Source organism: Lepisosteus oculatus, chromosome 19, assembly GCF_040954835.1.
Source record: "Lepisosteus oculatus isolate fLepOcu1 chromosome 19, fLepOcu1.hap2, whole genome shotgun sequence".
NCBI classification, from domain to species: Eukaryota; Metazoa; Chordata; class Actinopteri; order Semionotiformes; family Lepisosteidae; genus Lepisosteus; species Lepisosteus oculatus.
This window is the reverse complement of record NC_090714.1, coordinates 16,515,217-16,542,427: the sequence shown is the minus strand read 5'-3', so window position 1 is coordinate 16,542,427 and position 27,211 is coordinate 16,515,217. Positions and strand designations below refer to the sequence as shown.

Sequence of the window (27,211 nt, the reverse complement as noted above, 5' to 3'; positions counted from 1 at the left end):
TTAAGGATTTAAGTTTTATTTGGTTTATCATCAGGTACTGAAACATGACCGTGAAAAATAATTTTCACAGCCGACATTTTAAACCGTGAGGCCTGCCTCACCTGGACTTGTCCCGCAATCCACTGGCCTAAGTACTGACGAGTTTCAGATTTTCATCCTGTTTCTTAAAATTTAGAACCAGAGGGGTTTTCTTCTTCCCTGCTAGCGAGCAGAGGTGCCTACCCAACCCCGCCCTCCACCGCCACACACGAAACCTGCCTGGGACAGGAGAATGGAGCACGAGTATCGGGGTCACTCGCCTCGGGCCGCCCCTTCTTCCCTTCCGCCCTGACAGGGCCTCCGTGCCAGCCTGAACCGAAACTCAGATGCCTGAGAAGCAGCAGGCCCACGGTGCCCCATTCAACTCTACCCTATTCAGCCCATAGTGTCCCAGTCCCTGGGAGCTCCAAACCAGTCAGCGCGTGGCAAAGCCAGGATCTGAACTGGCAACCTCCCGGCTACAGGGCACCCCCCAGACTCTCGAGTGAAGGCTTTGACTACACAAGCCAGCACGAAGCCCACCTTTCCATACTCCTGCTTTTCGAAATTGGTAAAACACTCCTGCATGATGAAACTGTCACCAATCGAGAACAAAAAACAAAACAACAACATGTACAGTAAAGGGTGATGTTCTTGTCATCAACGAAGACCCTCTGAACGACTACGCGTCACAGTGCGGGCGCAGCTACGTCAGTGGCTGCAGGCATGCTGCTCATTGTCTGCGTCTCATCCGGAAAAAAGGCTCTTCAGTTTATCCAAAGTGCATAGTGAGAACAAGCTGAGAGTTTTAAATAAGATCCCCCCCCTTCACAAAGACAGCTCATTATTAGTCCATTTCGGTATTTTTTTCAAGTACCCCTCTGCAGGTGCAATTTCCAAGCTCGAAGACGACGGCGGGCACGAGCTGTCAGCCAGGCAGGCAGACTTTCCCAGCGAACAGCAGTCCCACTATCGTGAAAAAAATGGATAAGACAAACAGTACATATGAAGACCCCACCACTGTGTTGTTAGGTAACTTATATGGCTGTCCTCCCACTTCATTGATGTAGAATCCTATGGGGAAGATGAGAGCTGCCATGCAGAACAGGACCACTGCAAAAGAAGACGAGAAAGGAAATATCAGGATATCTCTTGACATGGTACAGTATGTTAATGCCATAATAACTTAAAATGGGTTATTTTATCATGCAATGATTGGGAATGGATCTCAGTCCATAGTAAAGGAAGCAAGGATATACATCACTGTTGTCCAAATCTGGAAAAACACTTCAGAAGAGTTTTAGAGACAATGGTTGTCAAACAGGAGATGGTGAGAGGTAATCTGGGACTGTACTGCCACTGGCTGATGCCTGATTGACCAATGTTTTAAATCGCAGTGTCTGCGTTATTGAAGCATTGTATCTGTAAACGGAAAAAAAAAACTAACTTTTACACAGGGTACCTTGTCTAGCTTTTGATTTTTTGTCTTTCACCAGACAGCTTAACACCACCATTAAAGGGGAGGGGCTGCGCAATGGAGCCGATAACTGTGGCTAAGCTCTTCACGCTGTGACAAGAGAAAGAGAATTGCAAATGTATTTGACATAAATGCATCTGATGCAGTGAATACACTGATGCCCCAGTTCATTTGCTGAGACTGAAATCTAAAAACACTGAAGCTGTCTTTGATCCGAAATTCCAATCTTGACATAACTTGCCCCAATGACATCAGAATTAAGCGTTCCATTTCCAGACGGATTTCAGAAGCACCTGTTCCAAGGGTGGTGCAGCTCTGCACATGTGACAGGGGAAGGGCTCACTCTTCCCAGTCAGCCACACACTATGCAAGAAAATCTATTTTCAAAGAGCTCTAATAGGGATAAATCACAACGTACATCTCAGCACATTAACATCACTTTTGTAGAACCATTAGGAGGATAACAGGGTCTCTGGATGCTCCCAAGCTACAGTGCAATTAACCTTACAGGAGTTTGGAAAGCATAAAGCTTGGAGACAGCAGAAAAGTAAGTCGTTTTATAACATCAGATCTGTGGCTGCAAAACACCCTTCTATTTGGCAACTTAACAAGCAATGGGCCGAACGCTTCTTGTTCCCATTTCTGTCTCTGCTTTCTGGGTCACTGAAAGAATTTCTGAAATGACAATACCGAACTAATCACAAAAGCCAAACGTGACAATTTCCTAAACCACCCTTGTTTTCATTTTTAAAAACAAAGGGAAAAAAGTACTTGCTTTCTGCAAGGGGACTGTGCCCAGTGTAGACAGGTACAATAAAAGAAACCATGCTTGCTAAAAGAAAAAGTATTGCTTTGAAGAAAAAAGGGATTAAACATTAGGCCCCTACTAAAGTACTGCTGAATCCTGCAGATTGCTAGTCCACAGGATAATGCCAACACAAAACAGAATGCAACTTTCTTTATTAATTCATCCCTGCAAACAGGTTTTACCCTCACAAAACTGGAGCCATCTACAGATGGAATTCCAAAAAGCACTTTGCAAAATGTAAAATTCACTCTTAATCCACAGCGGTAATTAATCTGCTCGCAGGAATGTTCAGGATGTGATCACTGGAGGTCAGAGTGTTTTGTTCCAGCACCTGGAGGGAAGGGGTGTGTGAGATAAAACCTTGTTGCTTCCAAACTGTGAAAGACATCTGACAGCTTTCCACTAATTTTATCAGGGGGTTTCAAAGAACTACACCACTGTTTCGAGAAGAAAAAGACAAGAAAGCTGGACAGAATTAATTAGGTTAAGCAGGTGGCCTGGTCCCCTGCATACTTTTAAACATGCCAAAGAGTTCATGAGCTTGGCACAGCCAGACAGACTGAAGGAACAAGCAATACAGCCAGGGGCTGCTGATTAAGAGACGGAGCAGCAGCCTTTGATAACATGTGATGACAATCCTTTTACAGGTGTGGTGTGTATAATTTACTGGTACAAACCAGCTGTAGGCCACTGCCAAGTTACTACTTGCACAGCGATATCTATCCAGAGGGTCCAGTCTGAAATGGGTTCCTCCTCCTCATGCACATTCAAACCTCGGAGAACAGGGGAAAAACATGTGGAAGAAAGTTGCAGATGCCTGGGATCCTAGCAATACATGAGATCAAGTACACGTCTGTGAAGATGAAAAAGATTTTTACATCAACATTTTTTCATGCAGGCAACAAGTGGCACAGTGGCCCCTTATAATAACCGGACTGAGTATCCTTGCACAGCAATAACTGAAATAACTTATTTACAACCTGGCATAGTGTACCACCAGTTTTTTTTTTATATGTTTATGCAATTTCTTGATTCTGTTAAAAAGGGAAACGACTGTAGGTGATAACGGTCTTTAATAATATTATATTGCATTGTATATCCACTACTATATAAATGTATTTCACTGATGCTTTTGTGCAATCAAAACGATTTGCAATTTTATAACTTAAAAAATGTTGCTGCCTCATACTGTATGCCTCAATATCCCATTTCATGTCTGATCGACCAAATAGTAGAGATACAGTAACTGGAAATGAGTTTAATACTGCCTTCATGAAAATTCAAACAAGGGACACTGTGAGTCAGACCCACTGTATCTGTTAATTCCACAAAAAGGTCAACTTGCAGATCAACCCCCTTAAGTATTTAGGGCTGCAGAAGCAACAATAAACAAGAACATCCCAATAACTTTCATGGGAATCCAGTTTTACCCACATTATACATGTAACAGTTCTCTAGAAGAAAACCTATTTTTAAATCCACCCTCTCAACAGTTTTTGATGTTAATGGAAGTCATAAATATTTCACAAGCGTTCAGACTACTGTGATGGACAGCAGCTGCTCCGTGTATTACTGGACAATCTGGCTTCTGTTGCTACTCCCACAGTGTAGAATATTTCAGAAAGTCGAGCTCACTGAAGCACAAGTAAGGGGGGAATGACAGAAAGGATATAGCAAAATTCAATTAGTGGTTTACAAATCAGGCATTGAAATCACATTTCAAAATCAGTCACTTTTACAGCTCTGTGAATAAAGTTTTAAACTGTATAATGCAAATGCAGACATGCATCAAGGCCATGATCGGATTATGAAAACACACAGATTAAGTACTGTAACGTGTTTGCTAACATCTGTCGGGCAATTCTGCTCCAGCGTAGTCAAAACAAGCCCTGAAGGGCTCTTTCCCACAGCTTACGAATGGCAAGATAAAACACTGTACTGTATTCGGAATGAGAACCTCAAGGCTATTTAACCATTACAGAGGTTTTACTAAGCAGAACAGGAGCAACAGAAGATGCCTGTGTCTGCACTGCACTGCCATTGTCATGCATGGGTGTCATGGCTACACACTGAATCATTAGTCTACAAACATTTGCAAAATTAAATCCATGAATTAAACTCATAATTAACATTAAAACCGATAAAAAGAACACCATTTCGGTGTTATTTTATGAACCTATAGTTACACATATATACAGTACAATATTGCAGTACTGACTGTATTTTCAGAAGAGCCTGGTTTCCCTCAGCCTTTATTTGAATTTTATTGCTTACTCACTTTATCTGTGACATTTATTATCAATAACATCCCGTGTGTTTTACATATTTATGTAAGTGAGTTTTTATTTGTATCGGGTTACTTTGGTCATTTTCTTATTTACTCTCGATACAGTACATTTGAAATGATCCAAATGAAACATTTTTATTCTTTAATATACAAATGTAAATACAGAACATCTGATTTAGCTATATAAAGGCCTTGGATGCCATTATATCTAAGTTGTTAAAGTACTGGCCAAACTCACAAAATGCATCAGCAAAACCTGCTGTTTTAGACTGAAATTGAAATTAGTCAGATGAAGTTCCATAGGCTGTGCGTCATCTCACATTCGGCTACTAGAACTTTTATTCTGAAATGAAATGAAAAGTGGATTTAAACAAAACAGTGTTGAAAAGGTGCCAAAAGCAGTCATTCAACAAGTTGGTGCTGGACTTCCTACAGCAGGAAATCAAGGAAACTCTTTTTAAATGTGGGTCGCGACCCTTCCCTCTAACGCTGAACTGCGCAACCAGCACAGCGGCCTCCCTTTGCAGACAGCCTGAAGAGCACATGGTGCTGCTCGCCGACTCTGCGAGACCAGCTGAGGGAGTGTGGCGGCTAACCCACTAAGCCAGGCAGACAGTGGCTAATATTTATGTCTGCCCCTGCTGACAGCCCATATGCTAGTCCAGACTGCGTTGCAGAGCAGGGGCTTCCTTGACCTGGAACAGAAATAAGGAACCTGTTCAGAGGCCTGAGCATCTCCTCTGTGGATAGTAGGGTCTTGTGCACATGGCACAAAGCCCCCTTTCATCTACAGTGGCCTGAAGCCAACCCACTACTACCAAGCACCTGTGTAAGGCTTGAAAATGCATACCAGTCGCCCTTATGTGGAAGATTAAAAACAAAGCTGGCACACTGAGAAACACCCACCCAAAGCAAACATTTCTAAATGAATCTATGAATGACAGGCCTTGTAAGTTATTGGTAAACAGCAGGGTATTGGGGACAGATGCATTGCTTGCCTCTGCCTTGTGCACAAGAAATCAGCATGTACACATAATGTCACATCTTGACTTTCATTTCACGGCTTTAAGAGATTTTGAAAGATATTGCCAGTTGTACGTCTGATATGCACAAACCAAGAGCTTACAGGATCATAAGAGTTAAACGTAATCACACAGCATTTCCTCTTTATACCTTTTAAACCAAAGAACACACTGTACAGAACAGTGCATCCAGACTGTTTTTTCAAGCAGAGATCTCCCTTTATCTATGTCCTACTTTATGATTTCACCGCCTCCGCAAAAAATGACTCATTTCCCAAAAAAGTGTGACAATCACAATCTCAAAAAGAGCTAAGAACAATTTTGAGCCATTTCTCTTTGATTCATTCCCCATTTGATGCATTAATATTACATTTAAAGCGTGCACATTCAACAGATTTTCATCAGCTGGTATACTTTATACTCTAGTGCTTTCAAGAAAATTGCTCTTAATTCTCTTCCCTACTGTTTCCCCATACAAATTAGGTTTACACCAAATACAGAGATAAAAACTGGGCTGGATATACAACTGAGATTCCTGTGAAGACTCCAATGCCAGCTCATCAGCATTTAACTAGGATGAGCTATCCAATGATCTTGATTTAAACTGTGAAACAGCAATTAAAAATCCCTATTAATAAAAAACATGGGACGCATCGACAAAAAAGTGTTATAAATTCTCAATTAGCAATGCCTGATATTTATGTATTAGAAACTATTTATTAAAATGAGTCACATTTTAAGGCTCATGAAATAAATCTCTTCCTGGCATATATTAACTTTTAAGATTTCAAGATAGTTTAATACAGATTTTTCTTTTTAGGTAGTAATTGGCACTTTAAACTTCTGGACAGACAGATGCAAAGTCAGCACAGAAATGATGACAGAGCACTTTAAGACTATTGCAGAAAACTCCCACAGAGAAATCAAAGCAGCCATTTCGCACTATTTTAATCACTGTATTTGTTAGCAACATTAACAGCCCAGTGGAGTGTGCTCACAGTTTAGCAGATAATTAAGATGACATTCAGGGATGTACCCACAATAAATAGCAGGAAAATAATTTGCTACAACCCTTGCCTGAACTTTAATATCTGACATACAACAATATCAATGAAAGTTAAATCCACACTGGAAAGATAGAAGGAAGAAAATGTTTCAGCATTGAATTAAGCTTTACTTGTTCCTGTACAGCCAACACATGCTGACGCACGGCGGCAGCCCACGTAAATATTAAAGGTGAATTAGCATAAAATAATTTTTTCCAAATTTCAATTTGTACATAAGAATATTAAAAAGGATTATTAAGGAGAGAGAAGTAGGACAGGACCCACTGATCTCAATCGAAACTCTTGTCCAGGTGCCTCCAGCAGGGTGCCAAAGTGTTGCTTTGAACGGCTAAGTAGCTCTTCAATCAAGCCAGCTCCAGCTCCTTAAGGACAGAAGTGCCTCACATTTCAGGTTTGAAAGGCATTTCCTCTGAATGTTGTTGGTGACTGAGAGGAGACGTTCTTTGCATTGTGTTGTCTATATCTTTATATATATATATCACCTTTATATCTTGTTTTTTAAAACATCAAATACTGTTGCAAGCATCTGGTCAATACTAAAGATATTTAGTTCCTTTACTTTGTCTGCATTTGACATGAATGATGTTAGGAATTAATCTGTTTTTTCTTCCTCTAACTCAACCTAGGGCGGCAACGGGCTTTTTTTCCCCTGACTGAAGCAGACCGCAACTTGTTCATATCAGAATCCTAAAGATTGCAGAGAGAATAACTGGCAGAATGCGTGTTAGTTTTTAAAGAAGAGTTTATAAGCGCTGGGGTTTAATGTCCTCTTTGTTCTTCTCAAGGGGAAATCAGAGCACATGTAATTGCTGTGTGAATACAGGCCGATCCCTAGTGGCTTGGGAACTTTCTCCTTAGCTCGTAAACAATGAATTCTTCTCTAATGGTCAGACGGCATTGTTATAATTGAACACTGAATCGGTGAGATTTATGCAGGAAGCAGTGTTCATAATTGGAAACTGGTGGAGCTGGAAGTAATTAGACGTATGTTCTGATGCTGGTGCAAGGCTGGTGCTCGGAGAGGTCAACACTAATCAGCCAGAAAACGAAACTTCTACCAGCGATGCCGGCTGCCAAGTCCCTGCACAGAAGAGCAGACCCATTGTTTTCCTTCAGCTCTTTAGGAAGCCTGGCCTTACAGTTCTCTACATGTGCAGGATTAGCCCGGCAGATGGGTATGTCAGCATCAACCACCATCTCCCAGAGACCAGAACCACCTGCTCCTGGCACTGCTGTGCGGATGGATATCCTCAGGCCTGCACTGCTCAAGGAATCAAGATTATCAACTTGGATGGGAGACATGAGCCCTAACGAGACTCAGGTCCCCTTCCAAAACGGTTTTCACAGGCAGACCGTAGAGCTATTTTAAAACTGGAGAAATGACCAAAACCCTTCTGTATAATATTAAAGAAATGGCTTTAGTTTCCTACGGATTTTTGATCAATCACACTGCTTATTATTTTCTGTTCTTAGGTTATTTTTCCCCTATCAAGAGCAGGAAGTATTTTTTTACAGGATCCTCTGCCAGACCCCACAAAGTATGGAAATAGTTTCCCAAATCCCCAGGACAGTGTGCAGTGCAGGTACGGGCAGAGCGAAGAACGCTCATCCTGAAACTGAAAATGAGGAGTACAGATTAGCCACAGGTGGCGTGTTGGGAGGAACCCAAAAGAAACTTACTTCCAGTGAAGGCTATCCAGCGTGCGTACTTCGTGGCTTCCCTGCGCCAGTGTGACGCCACTAACAAGCCGCACGTGACAGTCAAGGATATGATCCCCATGATGATGAAAAACAGCGTGGTGACCCATTCCGGAGGCAGCCGCGGGGGGATGCAGGTCCTGTCCCGTCCATGGATAGTCTGACACTGTCTGACCAGGCCCACGGTAAGAGCACCTGCAACACAGAGCACAGGCCTGAGACGCCATTCGGCACCGGGAGCAGGGCCCGCCTCGCAGCGAGGGGCGGACGCACGGAGGACAGGAGGACACGGCCTTACGGGAGAGCCAGGCAGGCTGCTCACCACACCGGAATTAAAGCACAGAAGATCACCAGCGCTGGCAGAAAAACCTGAATCTGTCCACAGTGGATCAATAATTAACTGAAGTGTGCTACAATGAACTATACAAGCAAGCAGGAAAAAAAAAGCTGAAATGAGCACTGCATAAGAGCTACCATTAAAGCAATTCAAAATCTCTCTTCTTATTCAGTGTTAGTAAATTTACAGGTACTTAGAAATATCTAAAAACCGCACACCAGAAAAAGGATGACATATTTCCCATTGAGCTTCTGATGCGTCATGCCTTTTAACCAGGGCTTGTACAGAATGCCTGTAACAAGACGACTATACAGCAGATTCTTTTCAAAGGCTGTTCTTATATTTTCAGTAAGAGAAAACGATTACCTGACCTGAGTGGAAGGAATGCAACAGCATTTCAAACTCAGATTAAGACGACAAATCAGAATCTGTCCGAAGGGCAGACAAAGAAACGGGAATGACCTTACCGTGCCTGCCGTTTTTTTACCTTGATTATTTATTGAAGTGATGTTAAAGAACATTACTAGCCTAGAAAGCAACAGTAATAACAGCACTGGTCGACAAAGACAAAAGTTCGATGTACTGTGACACTCCGAGACTGTACTCTGCGGCCAGCCGGTCTTCCAAAGCCAACGTGTTTTACCGTGGTGCCAATGGAGCTCGCACCACGCTGCATGGACCCGCAGGCACTGAAAGGCCATGCAAACAGTGAAGGGCTCGTACAGCCGGTCCCCACACTCTTCAGACCCCAGGGGTGGGGATGTCCAACCACGAAAACAGGGCAGGAGGCAAGTTCTCTTCGGGGCTCACTTCACACAGGAGGCTAAGTGGGGATGTCTTTGTGCGGACACTTGGAAGGACTGGACGGCCAAGCGAAAAACCAAAACGGAAAAGCGCAATCTTCTGTCACGACACTTCTCCTGAGCAGATCCAACCCGTGAGATGACTGTACGCGCCGACTCTCCTGACCTTTGGCATTCTTTCCTAGTCTCTTGTCAATGGGCTAGAAATGATCACAAGGCCGACACAGAGAGCGTCCATTAGCCCCTTTTGTAATCAATTAACCTCAAAAAAGACTCTCCTGACTTAGGAGTCTTCCCTGACAAGTTGCCTTTGGGGACGAAACATGAACAAGGCAGGAATCAAAGGGCAAGAAACGCATGTTTAGCGTAGTGGGGAATACATTTTGGAAAATGAATTATCACAGCTGGGGGTCTTTAAAGCTTTGTCCAAAACACTCCCTGGGGCTCAGCACTCTGAATATAAACGGGTTAATCACAAAGCTAGGGCTAGCTAAGCCACACACACACACACACACAAATCTGCCTGCAGGTCAATCGCATGAAAACCAGCTCGTTCACTGTGTCTAGTTCTGCTCCAGTACTAGCGTGCCAGCAGGAGAAACAGAGGCCAGTGTGCATCTCCTCTTGTGCGCTGACACTCTGAGCAAGGCTGCTCCTGTTTAATGTGGTCAGGCAGGACATGATAAAAAACATTAACAGCTGACAAAGTTATTCAGCTGAAGCCCGTTACGTATTTGGGCTTTTTAATGATGGTTTCATTTTTAATGAAACCGCAGAACTGCCAGCAGTGGTGACCTCTTGATTCATTTCTGTTTCACCTTTAGAAAAATGTACAGTGGTTGGCATGGAAACAAGCCTGGCGAATGAAGACATTAAAAAGCAGCAAAAAAAAAAATGAATGAGGTCTCTGGTGCTTTAGTAATTCATATGTAGCTCGGCTGAAAGGAATAACTCGCACAGCATGTATGACACTCTGCCCACCTCCATAGGGGACACACAGATGACTTGTCCAAGATCAGATTTTGACTTAGTTGCCTGTTGGGCCCAACAGTTTTATACAAGTCAGTTCTGAGCTCAGACCGTAAACCCTACAAGAACAACTGTCTATGACTGATTAAGCTTGCTTTTCACTGGGCTTCTCTATCAAGGCTACAGCCTGAAGAAATCAATTTCCTGATTGGAAACTTGGAAAAACACTTGCATTCTGCTTTATACTGCAGAATTTTTTCTGTTTAACTCTTAACGTGTTTAGCGAAATGAAGACAAGATTTATATACTGTAGACTACAAAAGCCGAACGAAAAACTCTTTAAAGATGGAATAGATCTTCTATTAGTTCCCGTTGAAGTAATTAACTTCGTGGATGCAATACCCTGGATTCTTTCAAAAAACAGCTGGACGAGATCCCTGGACTCATTAGCTGCTGTCAAACTGGCTGGGTGGGTTCAAATGTACCCCCGTCGTTTGTGACTGAAGATCATTTTGATTCCTTGAAAAGAACGGTTTCTGATGCTAGCATGTGGCTTGATCTTGGATTCCTTCTGGGATGCGGTAACGCTGCAGTGGAAACGCACCAGGATCATGAAGACAAGGGAAACGTGAGAAGCCTATGTGCACCACTCTTTGACATTTCTTCCTCCCACCTCCCAGCACCCAGCTCGTGCTCGACACTGGAGTTTACAAACCAGCGTACAACACCTGATCCTTTAATCTGAAGCACAACGGGTCCACCACCGTTTCTCCAGCTACCATAACCCTAATAACGAATAAAGAAATCAAACTCTAGACGATTAGAGGATTCTCCGGGAGATACCCTTCACGGAAAGATTCAGCCCTAAAATGGAGCTGTCTAACGGGCTTGCACTTACTGAGAAGTGAAGTGATTGCTTGATTGCGAGGACAGGAAAAGCTGAGCAATAAAATCCGGTGGATACTGGCTGAGAAAATCAGTTTGCAGAAAAGACTCAGCCCTGTACTTGAATGTCGTTAGTCTGTTCTCAAATCAACTTTTAGTGGTCTAATCGTAGAGCACACAAGACAGCTATGGAAAACAACAGTACATTTAGACTCTGAAGGCATTACATAAGCCAAATCCTTTTTCAAAGAATAAAAAGAGCTTTAGCTACTTTTCAGAAAAACACAAATGACTACCTGTATCTTATTGCATATAAAACATGACACACACACATATATATAAAGCATACTTTTCTTAACAAGGTGTTTTAGAACTTAGCTCTTAAGGGTTCTGGCCATTAGTTAATATACCATCAATTTCTGAAGCCTGTGTGTTTTAAAGGGGCCTAATAACCCATGATCCCAGGCCCGTGCCATGTGATGTCTTTCAAAGAAAGCGCAAACAGAGCCCCGACCCCAGTCGGCAGCACAGGAAGTGTGCACCAGGGCATTGGCCACAACCAGACGTCTATAAACAACCTAGCCAGCGAGTGCACGAGGTGCAAAACTGGGCACCGCTGAAAGGTTTGATGGCGAGGTACTAAAAAAGCAGGATAAAAGCCGCACAGCAACATTTGTAGAGTGACTCATTTTTTCCACAACGGAGAAGAAAGAGGCGTATTTGATTTTGCCGTTCCCCTACTCTCCGGAGTTCGGGATGAACATTATTTTAACACCGCAGTCCTTCCCTTCGGCCGCACCACTCCGTCAGACCAAATGAAAAGCAAAGCGCATCTCATGACATTCCAGGCCTTGCCTGTAATACAAGAAGACAGTAGCACATTACGTGACGCACAGCGCATCATAAGGCAGCTTATTATTTAAGCATTCAATCAGGAAGAAAATGAGAACATAATGGATGCTCCAAAATTCTTGATGGGGTAAATAATTTCAGAGTTTCAGACACACCAGGCCTACAATCCTGATTCTGAACACCATCTGTAAGGGGTAACCCTGCACTGAAACAGGCTGCAAGCTCATAACAAGGAAGCTCAATCCAGAGGGGGTCTGCCTCTCACCCCGCAGTAAAACAGCCATCGGCCTGGGAAGTACTACATACTTAGTAAAAAGGAAATGCAGAAGAGGTATTCTCTTTGATGAGCAATACCACTCCTGTTCACTTTCAGCAGCACAAACTTCACAACACAAGGGCTATCACAGTCCTGGCATTCCTTAGCGATCAACAACAGACTGTACTACACGCCTACTTTCATTTCATGTAAAAGCAACATTCGGCTCAAGTCGGAAAAGCACAATTTATTACGTCACTTATTTTGGAATCACCAGCAATAAAAAATATTTCTAAAGAAGTACAAGTCAACATTTCATTGTTAGCTAATGTTTGACTTCTGTTTTAAGGCAGTAGAAGGGTTTTCTGCTGTTTTACTTCTTCATACTGCACTGTTAAACTATTGCAGCTTACAATAAAGGGCACCGTAAACATCGAAAACACTCAGAAAGGGCGATTGTTTTCTCCCTTTAGACTATTAAAAAGTTGAAATGGGTGTTTGCCAGCTGCTTTTGTGCGACACAGGGATTTGTGCAACAGCCAAAGTATTTAGAGTGAATTAGAAGAGTGTTTACAGGGTTTAATAGAGGCTAATGTCTGTATTTTAGAAATATTTCCCCAACACCAGTCAGTCCCCTGCTGCTTCCAAGTTCACATCTGAATATCTCCATTACAACAAGCAGGCACGCTATCAAGTACGTTTACAGCCACTCACTGCACTAGCCCATCAGCGCAAGACCACAAACACATGCTTCACTTTCACACATCACTTATTCGTACACTAGAAACAGGAATACCTGGCAGCCTCTGCCCAGAGGAGTGAAGAGTGTGTTATCTTGCCTTCTGCAGACTCTCCAAACCCCACACAAATCCATGTAACAAAATGACACTACTATTGTGCACTAACATCTTCTCGTATTCTCAGGGATCACCAGAAATAAGGGAATGTTACTGGAGTGTAGTCAAATGCTCACAAAAGATGGCTCTCTCCTCCTCAAGTGCACCTCAACCCCTAGTTAGGCCTTTCTGAGCCAGCAGAGAGATTAACTTGAGGATGCAGACAACTGCACAATCTCAATGCCTTTCTTCAGCGCCTATAGGAATGCATTCTGAAACGGTCTCATTCCGCAGCCTCATTGTTTTGATTTACCACTGCAGAGAAACTACCGGGTGATCCCAACGGACACATTAGCAGGGGCTCCATTGAGAAGAACGGCAGAGCAACTGAAAAGCAGGGATTTAAACCTGCATGAAATTGTCAAACTAATCCACTTACCCGAACTGCTGTTCAGAAATTTACTGTCAAATCCTATTAGTTTAAATGAAGCTGTTTTGAATAAAAGCTACATTTGTTTCTGCTGAGGTGATGTAATCAAGTCCCTCTCTATAGGAAGGGCTCTGTCTGCAAAACGTTCAGTGTTTACCACAACAAAGGCACCTATTGTAAAACAACTCCATTTGCTGGGGGCTAATGTTTAAAATCACAGATGGCTTACTAAAAATATTTTTGGTAAAAGTTTAAACATCCTACAGGATGGTGCAGCGGCTATTAACATGTTTACAGAACTAAGGATTCTCATTAATTCATCACTGCTTGCTCCTTGCACTTGAATTACAGCCTGTGAAGGTGCTAGACCATCCACAACATGCTTAGGGAAGAACTGCAATAAAGAACGAAACAAAAGCACAAATACACACCCTTTCCTGCATTTGAACTTTCGACTTGGTGATGACACTTTTAAACAAGGCAACAGGTTAAAACACTCATGAAGGAAACCTGCACAGTACTGTTGTAAAAACAGAAACCTGATTCACCTTTAACAACACATGACATGACAGCTTGCATCCCCTTGTCCGTGCTGAATTGTGTTCTGAACCTCACAAACCGCAGTCCGATGGACGCGGTATGGAGGATCCGCCGTCTACTCACATTATCCAGACGGAGACACAGCAATCATGACCCTCGACTACACGTATGGAAAACGTATCTTTTTATTGACCCACATAAAACAAACGCACATCAATAAACATTTATTCTGGAATGAGGGCTTCAAGCACAATGAACTGCAAAAGGGGAGACAGAAGCACCTCCTTATTTCGGTCCGGGCTTTGCCTTGCACACACAAGCTCTCCGGCTCGCTGCCTGGCGAGAGTACAGGAGGAAGAGTTCAGTGCTGTCCTCATCCACGGGGAGCTCTTGGGTAAGCATGACTTCTGCAGTCCCCCACAGCCCCGCTCATCTGCTCCAGGAGACACGGCCACTCACAACACAAGCTGGAGGAACACAGCTGAGAAAAGAAGCTCTGCGGATAATCAAGTCAGCCCAGCCTACAGACACAAAAGGTCTGACAGGTTGCAGCTCTACTGTATCAATCAGCTGCACGTCTCTTGAACAGAAAGCCTAATTTTTTTCCGTGTTTGCTCCAGCTGATTTTTAAACCACAACAAAGCAGATTCACAGCAGAATTCCACTGCGGTCTTTTTCTGTATTTCACTTTGAACAAAACTGCCAGTTGTTTTTTCCCCCCTGAATTTGACATCAAACACAGGCTAATGTCTAGGACATTAAACCAGGTATTGTTTCTTTTACTGCTACATTTATCTGTTGTATTCAAAGCCAAACCTAACCTGCTTTGCTAGGAAACAAAATGGCAAAACACCCTGTGGCTAGGTCACTCAACTGACTAGGCAGCGAGATGGAAAAATATTGTTCTGTTACACAACAGCACCTATTGGGAGAAGAATGGAAAATGCAGTGTAAGGAAGACAGGTCCTCCCCCTGAAATTCAAGAAGACAAACAGCACTTGGCCTAAGCTCCTGAGCTACACGTCAGCCTTGCAATTAGCAAACGTATTAAAACACTCCTGCCTAATAACCCCCAAAGGCGCTTATTTTTCCAAGAAGTGAAATTAAAAAAAGGAAAACAGTGGACGAAGTATTCTTTTCAACTATCTCATATGCATAAACACAGACTGTATATATTGCGTGCTCACCTGTACACTTTAAAAGCTATGCAGGATGTCAAACAAGGCAAAACTGGAGGCACCGAGCAGCAGATTTAGGGAAAAGGCCTCACAGTGCCACTCTCCTTGCTGGAAACTGTCAGAGGTACCCCGCTGAGTCGCAAGTCCTCTGGATTTCTCCCAGACACACCAGGGAGTCTAATCATACAAGTTATAAAACAACCTATGACTCCGAGATACAACAGCAAACGCTGGCGTGAGTTTGGTCGCCCGTTTCTTTTCTCTTGTCTTCAGCATCGCATCTTCTGACAAAACACACAGCAAAGGAGAAGCTTTCACCCTTGTTCCTGCCAGAACGACCCCAGAAACACTTACTTGTCCTCTTAAACCCCTGTTAATCAACGTAATCAGTCACATAAAAACGAGGTGAAATGTCACAGTAAAACAGAAAGCAGTTTAAAACCGTATTTTTGGAACTTCAAAAAGGAAACCACCTCCTTACAAAGGAAATGATTTATTTACGCTTGCAATTTAACAATAGCATACTGCTTCCCAGAGCACACCCTGCCATGATGAAATGCATTTCTAGCAATTGCAGAGTTAAGCGCTACTCTCTAAATACAGACAGCTATTCTGGATCTTTACCCATCTATACTGTAGTATTTATCGTCTCTGTGAGCCCTGTTTAATGTTACAGAGCTAAACTGTACAATGACTTTCTCACACTGCTTTGTCAAACAACATATCAGAAGGGCTTTTTAGAAGTGAAACAGACCAGCCACCCTGTTCCCAAAAAAAACAAAACAGCACAACCTTCTTAAAAGTATTGCCCATTACTCTCACATTTAAATACCCACTGAGTGTTCCAAAGAAACGAAGCACTGAACCTGGAAAGCACAAAAGAGTTTCTTAAAAGGAATATTGTTTGAGTTTACGCTGAATCACAGACAGTTCGGGCGACTGCGATTTATTGACAGATAAAGAAAATAGGTTGCAAAATGAGCACATAATTCATTGTACCCTTTTTAAAAGCATTTTTTTTCATTTAACACAGAATACAGTGTGCTAGTCGTCTGATATATGATGATTACAACATTTGGAACGATTTGAAATATGCTGTCATGACAAAAAAACATGCATGAGATGTGAGTTAAGCAGAAAGGTTTACGGGTTTCACCAGGGCACAGATCACACTGCTGACCTTGTGTTTCTGACAAGGTACAAACACCCAAGACGAAGGTAGGAAAACTGGGTTAAACCCACTGCACACACGGGTACTGCCAAAGGAATCATTTGAAAGAAAATAAAGCTTTTTTAAAAACAGCCCAACACTGACTTCAGAAGCGTGTTTTCAAAGTACTGCTTGCTGCAGATCCCGTAGCTTGTGGCATTGTTTTGCCAGCTGTCATCTTAACAGTTCCTGTTGGTGGCTACAAAACCAAGGCATGCCTGCTTTCAGAGTCGAGTGGGCTCGAGAGCTATTGGCACCCTTAATAAACATGAACAAAAAAAGCCGTATAAAATTAACAACACAGTTAATGAGCTAGATTTTGTGCACATAAAACGGGGAAAACTACAGGCTTTTATTCCAATACAATTATTTTAAAACCTCTGTTGGATCCCTGGTTTCTCATGCTTGGTGCAACCTCCACTGGCATGGCTAACAGCGCACAGCCCCTTCCTGTGCCGTTTACTAAGGCTGGAGAACACACAGGGTCTGGGGGGATCGGGGACCAGGCCTCTAGGCAGACACTTTCTAGACCCTGGAAGTCCTTAGCTCCAGGCTTCACCTGCTGCAGTTTTCGAGCTGAAAATCTTAATTCACGCCTCCGCCCCCGCAACACGAAACGCTTAAGTTCAAGTCTGTTACTGTTCATGAGACAGTCGACATCTGCAAGACTCTGACCTCCAAAAATGAGAGTCCTTATACGGATCATCGTCATAGAATATACCAAGAATGTTTTTCAGATTTTTTTTTAAAAAGCAATGATTTTAAAGTATAATAAAGACTGACCAAAATGAGCCACTGTTATGCTTTTCAGAAGAGTGAGTGAATGGAAGACAACAGACCCACTGACAGAAGGGGTGTGTATATAAGGACTAAATGTAACCCAGAGGACAGCCTACACAGCCACTCCTGAGCTTCCTTTCAGCAGAGGAGAAGGTGAAGATAAACTCTCTCGGCAGGACATTAATTACAGGATCCTACCTCGCATACAGTTTAGACGTCGCTGATTTCACTGTAAAAAGCTATTGTGTTGCTACCGGAAAATGTAGAGGAAGAGAACATTCAGAATTATTTCTAAATGTATTCATTATCCAAAAGTAGTTTTAACCTAAAAAAGCATGGGATTGGCCTTAGTATGAAAACAATGCATGGCATTCTGTCGGAGGAAGAGACTTCATTGTGATTCCTTGCTTATGTTTTCACTTCATGACAAACATGATTTAATCCACGAAAAGGGTAGAGGTGTTGCCTGCTTTTTGTAATAAATAATGGAGGAGTTGCTTCTCGACTTACCCCTATGGCTCCCATAGAGACCAGATTAACAGCCCGATCTGTGCCTGGGGTTTGCAGCTCTGGCCAGATGTGACACCACACCAGGAGCTGCCCCCAGGTGAAGAGCCACCCAGGCAGAGACACTGAGGGGCAGCTCTGACCGTGAACTGTGTAGAAGAACCCCTCGACAAAAACATGGGTCACAAACACTGTCAATCTGGAAAGCGTCAAGATAAAATGATAACACACCAGATCCGGTTCTGAGGACGGTGAGAAATGATGGTAATTATAAACGAGAGGAGGGCATTTGGTCTGTCTTGCCAGTTAGCCAATCCAGGGATCTCATCGTGGGAAAAAAAAAAACAAACAAAAAAAAAGCAGGGTATCAACTTCAACATCACAACGCAGTTGCTTGTTACACACTCCCGCCACCCTTTGGGTAAAGAACTGCCTCCTGTTCTCATTGCCACTGGTGTCCTCTCGCTCCCGTGTCACGCCTGGTTTCCTTCTGCTTGCCCGTCACTGTGTAGACCATTCTGTTAAATCCCAGAATGCACCGGTTGCTCTTTTCTGGATTGATCCCAGCGCCTCTTCTGTGACCAATGCAGTGACCAAGACTAAGCACAATACTTCACACAAGGCCTTACTAGTGCATTATAAAGCTGTACTTCGCTTATTTAAAGTCTACATGTTGGACTGTATACTGTATTGTTTTATTTTCTTTTTTATTGTTTCCCCACAACTAATACAACTGCTGTCAACAAACAACTATCTTTTTCAAACGGCAGGCAGTCCCTAGCAGCTCAGTGCTTCCTGTTTTGTATTTACAGTTGATGTTTTTACTACTAAATGGATAAATACACTGCTCTGTGTCAATAAACAAATGGAGATTTTAAAACTGAGTTCAGTGTTCTAACCTGAAACTTTTGTTCTGCAAATTCAATGGAAATGTGCAGTAAAAATGATCTGCTCCTAGTTTAGCAAAATGTTGAATCCTTACCACAGGAAAAATAAATATTTGTAGAGGCTTCTGAACAGAGAAAATATTTTTACATCACTGCAGTTTAGATAAATATTACCTCAATTATCATCATCTGAATGAATGACGTTCAACCACCACAAATGTTAAATGATTTATTAACAGAAACACACTTTTGGCTATTTGCGTTAAAAACCTGCTTCAGTGTAGAAGAAAGCACTGCAATCACGGATATTGCTTGCAAAAAGGATATGTTCATATCCTACCATGTTTAAATTCTGATTACAAAGGATCTCACAGTAACAAAACAACAAAACAAAGAATTTATACAAAGGTGATGGTTGGATAAATGTGCTGAGACTATACGAGGGTTCCAGGAGAAGTCCGTTATACCATACTGCTTCCTTGACACCCAAACTACTGAAGTATTTCAAAGTCACATTTACAACCTGGAGTTATAGTGCATAAATAATGTCCAATAAGTGAGTAAATAAGTACAGCTGTCTGTGATCTTCAGCCACCCAAAATACTTCACATCAATGCTTTTCAACGTTCAATGAGCATTTGGAAAATATTAACTACAAGAGCTAAGAGAAGCCTGTCGCCCTCCAGCCCAATACAGTTAACTTTTAATCAAAATAACCCCTGGGATCCGAATGAAGTGGGTGTCATCATGGGAGTGTGCACATTCTGAATCACAACTGCCCATCTTCAGTGCAAGAAAAGCCTCATAAATCATGTGCTCATTATTATAGCTGCTTAATGAAAATGCCATCTGAAAACGCTTGGTAGTTTCAGTGATTTATGTTCAATCTAACAAAAAGAAATGCTCGCGAAAAACCTTCCCCACAAGAAGCTTCCTCTGAAAAAGACGAAAGAACATTCAATTCTTCAGGAGCATCAATAAAATCCCAGATAACTAAGGAAGATTGCTCGAGAAACATTCAGCTAAATTTAATCCTTCAAATATCAGACACAACTGTCTTCTTCCCCTAAACTTCCGAGATTTATCAATTACACATGAACATTTGCCCTGACAAAGATAAAAGATTTACAGGAACAGATGTTTTAGGCATTTGAAATACTCAATATTCTAAAAATATACGCTCTAAGAACTGAAGATTCACTATAAAGTGGAGATTAATATGCAATCCAATTTTAAAACAACTAAAAATAACTAAAATCAATTGTGTTCAGATTGCACATAAAAACTTTGCATTCAGAACGAGCTAAACAACTAGAGCGACGTTTTCGACTGCCACATCCATTTTGTTCATTTAGCCTTTAATACAAGGAAGTCTCCACTGAGAGGCTTTTACCCACAAGACCTAATTAGTAAAGGCAATCCAGCTCATCCTCAAAGTAATGTTTTCCCATTAGGTACCTTACTGGACTAATTAAGTTAAAGGCACATTTTTTAGAGTGATTCTACAATTTAGAATTGTTTTTGCTACATTAGAATGTATTAATGTTCTTCTTTGCATTATGCACAATTTCCCAGACAAAAAATACTATTTAAGAAGTCCATTACTGTGCATGTGGCCAGAGAAAACAAACAGGATGATAACTGGTAGCTCTATTAATTTAGGAGTGTGCCAGTGATGATTGTTAACCTTGAAAGAAGGTCACTTTAAGCGGTCAGACATTTTTTAGGGTAGCAGAAGGCTTTTGGGCTGTCCGCCATATCCACAACTGAACTGTATCTCCTTACATTCTAGAGCAACGCCCAGTCAGTAAACATCACTTCTACATTTAAAACCTTAATCTGTGTTACTGCGAACTAGACATAAATTGATGGGACATGTCAACAACACACCACAGTGTTACTTTTAAATACACCACGGGCCGCAAAACAAAAGCAAAAAAACTTTTTTATTCTAAATTAAATTGTAAATTAACAATCATTAACAATAATTAAATCATTTTAAATCATGGCCCTTACAAGAACCAATTGTTCTCATATCAGCTGTTTGCATATTGTCTTTTCTAATTGCTTTTTAAAATATTTTTTATTGCTGAAAGAGGGAATTAAATAAGATGATCATTCTTAACTGACAGAGGTTTGTTTAGGTGCAGACAATGGCTACCAAATTAACTACTGCATTGATATTTTTACAAAATACTGTGCCATATAAAAATAAATATTTTGAAAAAGAAAAGAAGAACTTGATTAATCACTTCTTGATCTTTAGGCCACTGTGCCGCAACAGTATATGCTTCATGGTCTAACTGATATGGAGTAAAAACATGCAAACCTTAAGCAACGTCAATTAAATTTCACACTGAGCTCCTGACCTGAGCCCATCTCCAAATCTACAGGACTGTGCTTAAAGATGTTTGTTTTGAAGATATAAGGTTTCTGTTCATGCAAGCATGCTTGAGGCAGGCTGGCAAAACAGTTTTTGCTGCACTTTTGCACTGCGTGTCCTTCTCTGAAGCCGATATCTAGGTCTCTGAGAAGGTTCACCGTGGCAGTATTACAAAATAGACTACACTTGCACTGCTTCGGGAATCACACAGAGCCCCACACCAACTCAGAAAGGGCCAGAGTGCAGCCTCGATGTCACGGTCTCTTCATAGACATTCGCCAATGTCTCGCACAGAAAACAAGTTAACAGTCACCACTACAGACACGCTTTTCCGTTCTATTTTTCTGCATGTTGAAGTTTCTGCCGTAAGCAGCAGAAATCAGCAGAAAATGTTAACGCATTAAAAACCTGTGCTGAAGAAAGCTCTGCATCATGCTTACAGAGAACGTGAAATTCTTCTCTTAAGTAAACCAGTCGGGGGTTCTATACAACTGGTTTTCTAATTGTTTGAAGTTTGCCTGCATTTAAACTCGTTAAATCTATCTGGAACTGAATAAAACAACCGTACACGAGCATGGATATCTTACCACATCACAAACAGCTAACAGAACCACAGATAGCATACAGGTTTCAAATGAACACAGCAGTCAGGAACTATTCTGAATATCCTACATCTCCAAATACCCTTACCTCCACCTGTCCAAAAGTTCAAATGCTTGAACACATAAGTGACACTTTTCATGACATGATTTTGGAAAGTCAAAGAATTCTACTACCCATCAACCAATCATACATTTTCAGGGAAGCTGAACTTCAGGGTGGCACTGAGCATTTTGTTTCGGCTATGGAAGGTTAATTCACGGAAATATTTATTTTGATAGTAAATTCTTTTGTCCTTGTTTTACTCCTAGATCTGACTACTGTTTCTATTACAGTCATTTTTCGCAGCAGAATAATAAACTTCCTCATAGCAGCCACCGAAATCTTCACAGAAATCCATTTTACATCCCCGACAGCAGAAATTCTACCTGGAATCCCTGTGTTTGTCCCCCCCAGTGTTCACCGAGAGTAAATTGTCTGCACTTTGATGAGTCACTGAGACTAATAAGCCTTATTATTGCATAAAGAGGAAGAACGAACACTTTTTTTTCCAGCTCCCACGCAGTAGGCACCTGGTAAATACCATATTAAGACAAAGAGATGACCAGGCCTACTTCAGAAATCTGACGCACAAGCTGATGCTACAAAACGCACGCAGGCTGTCACAGGCGCACTGCATGTCAGGTTTGTGTTTCTGTAATGTGAAACACCGACGTGCAGAACACTTGAATGAAAATAGCAGTCTAACTATCCTGCAGTTTGACCTTGCGTGGCTTAAAACCACATTGCGTTTCACTTCAAATCCTAACGGGACGTCCGTGTGCAGAACACCGTTAGATTCACGATCGCTGTGCCGAAATCCTCAAACCAAACGGCAGCCTGGCTGGAGCCGTGAGACACCAAAGCCCAGAGAGGAATCAGAACGCTTGATTCAATCGCAGCGTTTGCATGTTTTTAAATTTTACCAATAGCGCTCAGCTATGCAAATACGGGAAATAACTTGAGGGTGACTGATCATATTACCTACCTGTCTCTCAATAAACCCGTGCTCTCATCCAGATTATCCTACCAATCAGGTTACCGTCCTCAACACTATGAAGGTAAATAACTGGACAAGCGTTACATGGTAGGAAACCCCTAGCAACTGAACACAAGAACAGTTATACAAGGGTCTTTTTTGGCAATAACTTCATTCCTAAAGAATTGTGCCATACTACAGTATATTAGTGAATATACTATTAATGTGAATTACAAAAAAAACATCCTTCAGTGTTTTACAATTACCAACCAAAATGTTTAATCATTTTTAAAATTATTTATATGACGCTCACGTAGTTATTGTTATAAATGTATTTAAACATGATTGAAGACTTTGCTAACAGGAATAAGGCTGGACTCTCCTGTGAAAACAGCACATGGGACCTTTCCAGGAGCTGCACTGCAGATAATATCCCAGCGCCGGCACACAGCTTCGTGATTACACAACAAATTAATTCACTTTTCTACCTTTTTAAAACGGCTTTATACATCTTTTGAGGCACGATTCAGGCTGGAATACAGGAAGGCGTGTAAAACGAACTAGTGGCAAACATGCTTTAACGTCGTGCTTTTGTGTTGGACCAAGACAGGAAATGAAGCCGTTATAAATAACCCTCAAAGTGCCGCAGGACGGAGGTGAGGACAACACCGGGAGTCCCTTCCTTACCGCCCCTGGGCACCGAAGAAAACAACCCGTTTTAGATTGTTTTCAAAGCGGGCTGATAGTGACAACCCTCTTAGCTCAGACACGTAAGCCAGAGAAGGGATCGGGCATTCAGGAGCTCCTGATCCATAAAGCACAGTCTTGGAATGCACAAGAGAAACACTAGCCACTATTTCAAGGATCTGAAATAATGTGAACAAATAAAGTATTATCGCCACAAGCAGCGTCGGAGGCAGCCCACTCGGACTGTCTTGTAACGCTCATTACGTGACCCGATGACCCACGCAAGCCTTCCTCTCTGCCCTTGGTGAGAATGTAGTCGCCGCGTAAAGAGACAACCGGAAGTAGCACACTGGAGAGAGCTATATAAAGAAGACACGTGGTTAGCGCTACTAATCATGTTGTTGTTGTTGTGGTTTTTTATTTTTTGTTTTAAACAAAATGTAAATAGCCCCCACAAAAGAGTATAGTCACTCGAGACCTCACTGAATATTACAAACTCCGCACACAGGAGCGGACCCAATGTCTCCAGTCACCAGCAATGACAGAATCCGTGATCTGCTCACGCTCTACAAATAGAGACCACTATTTAGTCCATCACACCACCTCATGAACAGTCCTAAAGAAAGACTGTGGACTAAATCACACCGAGGGGATCTCTGACTTCCGGAAAGCATGCTTATTTTTCAGAATGTCTGGTCGGTTTCACTGGATACACTCCGAGACAAGGAGTTTAGACTGACACATCGCCACTGTCTGGAAGGTTAGAAAGTTGCAGCAAATGGGCCGTGTATCAATAATGACGCCATCATTCTTTTAGAACGACGTTCCGTTTGCAAACACTGGTGCCTTAAATAACATCGCTGCTCTGCAGGTCATGAAAACACCACGAGAGCTGCGACTAGACATTTCTGCTGTGGGGATGATGGTGCTGCCATTGAAACCCTTGTCTGCCTAACTCTTTAAACCCTCCTGTACGTGATGTGTTCTGAAATGTATTTATAAGCTGCATATATCCAGATGCGGTGGTGGCTGTTCTTTTGAAACGATAGCCATGCATCTTCCTGCTACAGCAATGAACTGAATGTGTAGTTGTGTTTGGCAAAAGCTTCCAATGTGTGTAGCTCGTTGCTATGGCAAATGTTATTCCCTATAGTACAACGTGGTTGCTTCACTGCTCCTGAAATATTTTGCGAGAAAAAGCTGCCCGGTCTGACAGAAATACAGAGGCAGCCAGAGACAAATGTGCAAAGCCTCAGTAACGTTACTGCAACTAAATCAATGCTAATATTATTTCCACTGGGGGTAGGCTGAAGTTTCTCGAAAACTTTTGTTTTAGCTCGAGGAATAAAACCTCTTGCCACATCCGAACCTCCACGCCAGTGAGAAGTTAGCTTTACCTGTTCCTCAACGACATGGGCCTAAACCAGAAGTCATAATCTGCTTTAAAATGAACACATTGTTCATTAACATCAAACGAGTGGGTTAACCCTATTCATAAATCAGCCACGCATTCGTCGTGTATGCCGTACTGTAAATAAACACACTGGGAGTATACACACGCAGAGAAATCGTTGTCATTTCCCTCACTAACAAACCGTTTTAAATATCACCTTTGACTCCCGCGAACAATTCCTTTGATTAAAGGTAATGACGTTGTAAATTGCTTTTCCTTTTCTATGACTTGAGGTCAATAGTGGTGCAAACGGGAATCAAGGCAGATCGGTGCAACTCCAGTGTGACAGGCTACAAAATCCGACATCGGAGGACGCGAGAGCCGGTGACGGTGGCTGATGTCTGGTAATGAGCGCTTCGCGATTGAACGCTAAAGACAACACAGGCATGTTTGCACATTATCACTCGATGTTTCAAGTATAGCTACTGTCTTTTCCGGACTGTGGAGATGTAAACAACAGCGCAGAACAGACAAATAAAGACACGCAGAAATCAGAGCAAGGGACATACAGTGTTCAGGTGTTTCTCCTTCTGAAGGGGAAAGTTGACCCTTCCTTCTTAATGATATTTGTTTCTGAATGCCAAACGCGGGGATACTGTAATTGCTGGTGACTGGAGATCTGGGGGATTTGTGCAAATGATGTTGACTACACAATTAACAAAAATATCCTGAATAAATGACATAGCAGAGGAGTCACTCTAAACAGCTAAAAAAAAAAAACAGAATAAGATAAAAAGGTCTTAGAAAAGAAAAAGAGTTCGGGCGGCGAGGAGAAGTCGTTTCCCTTGCTGGGCAGGAAGAGCTACAGTACATAACGGCAGACGCCGGACGCCCAGATACACGCAAGTGCTACAACTACACTTCCTGAAGCCCATTTCCTCGCCTCTCCGCATCTTGCGTTAGCCGACAAAAGTGGGACGAGACGACCCCACAAGTCTGTCTCAAGACAAGACAAGGTTCAGTCAGGAACAGAGCCGGGGGAGAAGAGAATTCGTCACCCCCCTCATCACGAGGTCATTGAAAAACCCAGTCGGTTTATGCTGCATTCCGCGAGTTATGTAGCATTATTTCCAGGCTCCGTGACGTTTGGTTTCGCTACCTTATATAATAAAGCCACTGACCGAGAGATTGCGCGGCGCAACTGTACCACCGGAGGACCAAAGGTCACGTAAAGCAAACGAGCTTGGTTCGGGAGCTACCTGTGCACGCGTGTGCGCCTGAAGGCACCGGGACACACCGGGATGTGCCTCGGATGCGCTCCGCACGGTCCCGGCGGCACACACCAGCGCGTCACCCTCCACCTCTGTTTCACGGCGAGCGCAGAGGGTGCATCGCCTACACGCACCAGTGCAGACGCGCACGGCACTGCCCGGCGTTCCCACCAAAACAAAACAGCCCAGGAAAAGTTTCCCTTCGGTGCAAAGCAGCAGAAGTCCCGGTGTCGCCATAAACACGGACCCATGTCTTCCCATTCCCGAACACTGACTTACAGCGGCGGTTTAAAAAGCGCGTTTCAGCAGCAGGGCGCTTTAGTGACGCCGCTGCGGTCCGAACGGTTACAGACAATCACCCCAGACAGGAAAAGCGCAAACCGGTGGGTCCAGCTGACCTCGGAGCTAGGACAGGGGGGTGAAGGGGACAGGAGCACCGGGAAAACCGGGATCCTCCGCCTGCACCAGCAGTCGGTCAGACGCCCCCCGATAGCGGCGGTTTCTGACTGCATCGACACGCAGATCCTCACCTGCGGATTCTCCAGTGTTAATCCAATCCGGATTCGCGATGCTGGCGATGGCAAAAATGTCGGCAGCCAGGAAGAGGCATCCTGAAATGATGGTGAGTTTATCCATATCGCACGTACGAGCCCCGGGGCCGTCAGAGAGCCGCGTGGGGGGTCAATAAATAGAGCCAGGCAAGAAAGAGGGGATCCCCGTCTGCACCCCGTGTCTTTAAGCAGGTCTCTCCCCCAGCATAAAGCGGAATGACCACTCGCTGTCTGTGAAGTCTCTCTCTCCACCTCCCCCAGCAGAAGGAGACTGGGTTAGAGCCTCAACCTTCCATTATCTTCATCGCCGCAGATGTTGTCCTCTCCCGACGGCTGCCTCCCCAAATTTACCATCCATGTAGATGAGACCCCAAAATAAAAAAACCCGCAGGAAAGTCTTTTTGCGTTGTTGTTGTTGTTTTTTTTTTAAAGGGGGAAACAATCACATCTCCCCCTGTGCC

General features: G+C 42.9%; 1 protein-coding gene across 1 annotated transcript; it reads right to left on the bottom strand.

Moving 5' to 3' along the window:
• Nucleotides 1-26,928, bottom strand: mosmoa (modulator of smoothened a). Its single transcript, XM_006637209.3, has 3 exons — nucleotides 26,730-26,928; nucleotides 8,360-8,572; nucleotides 1-1,131 (listed from the first exon to the last, which is right to left on the bottom strand). Exons 1-3 carry the CDS (start codon nucleotides 26,833-26,835, stop codon nucleotides 947-949), a joined length of 504 nt encoding a protein of 167 aa, XP_006637272.1. The 5' UTR covers nucleotides 26,836-26,928; the 3' UTR covers nucleotides 1-946.
• Nucleotides 26,929-27,211: the final 283 nt, after the last annotated feature.

Bases quoted from the DNA above. Each gene is read 5' to 3' on its own strand.
- mosmoa (XM_006637209.3), bottom strand. From the start codon at position 26,835: ATGGATAAACTCACCATCATTTCAGGATGCCTCTTCCTGGCTGCCGAC. The intron at 8,573-26,729 runs GTGAGGATCTGC...TCTGTGTTGCAG, and splicing joins TAACACTGGAGAATCCGCAG to GTGCTCTTACCGTGGGCCTG. The intron at 1,132-8,359 runs GTAAGTTTCTTT...CTTCTTTTGCAG, and splicing joins CTGGATAGCCTTCACTGGAA to TGGTCCTGTTCTGCATGGCA.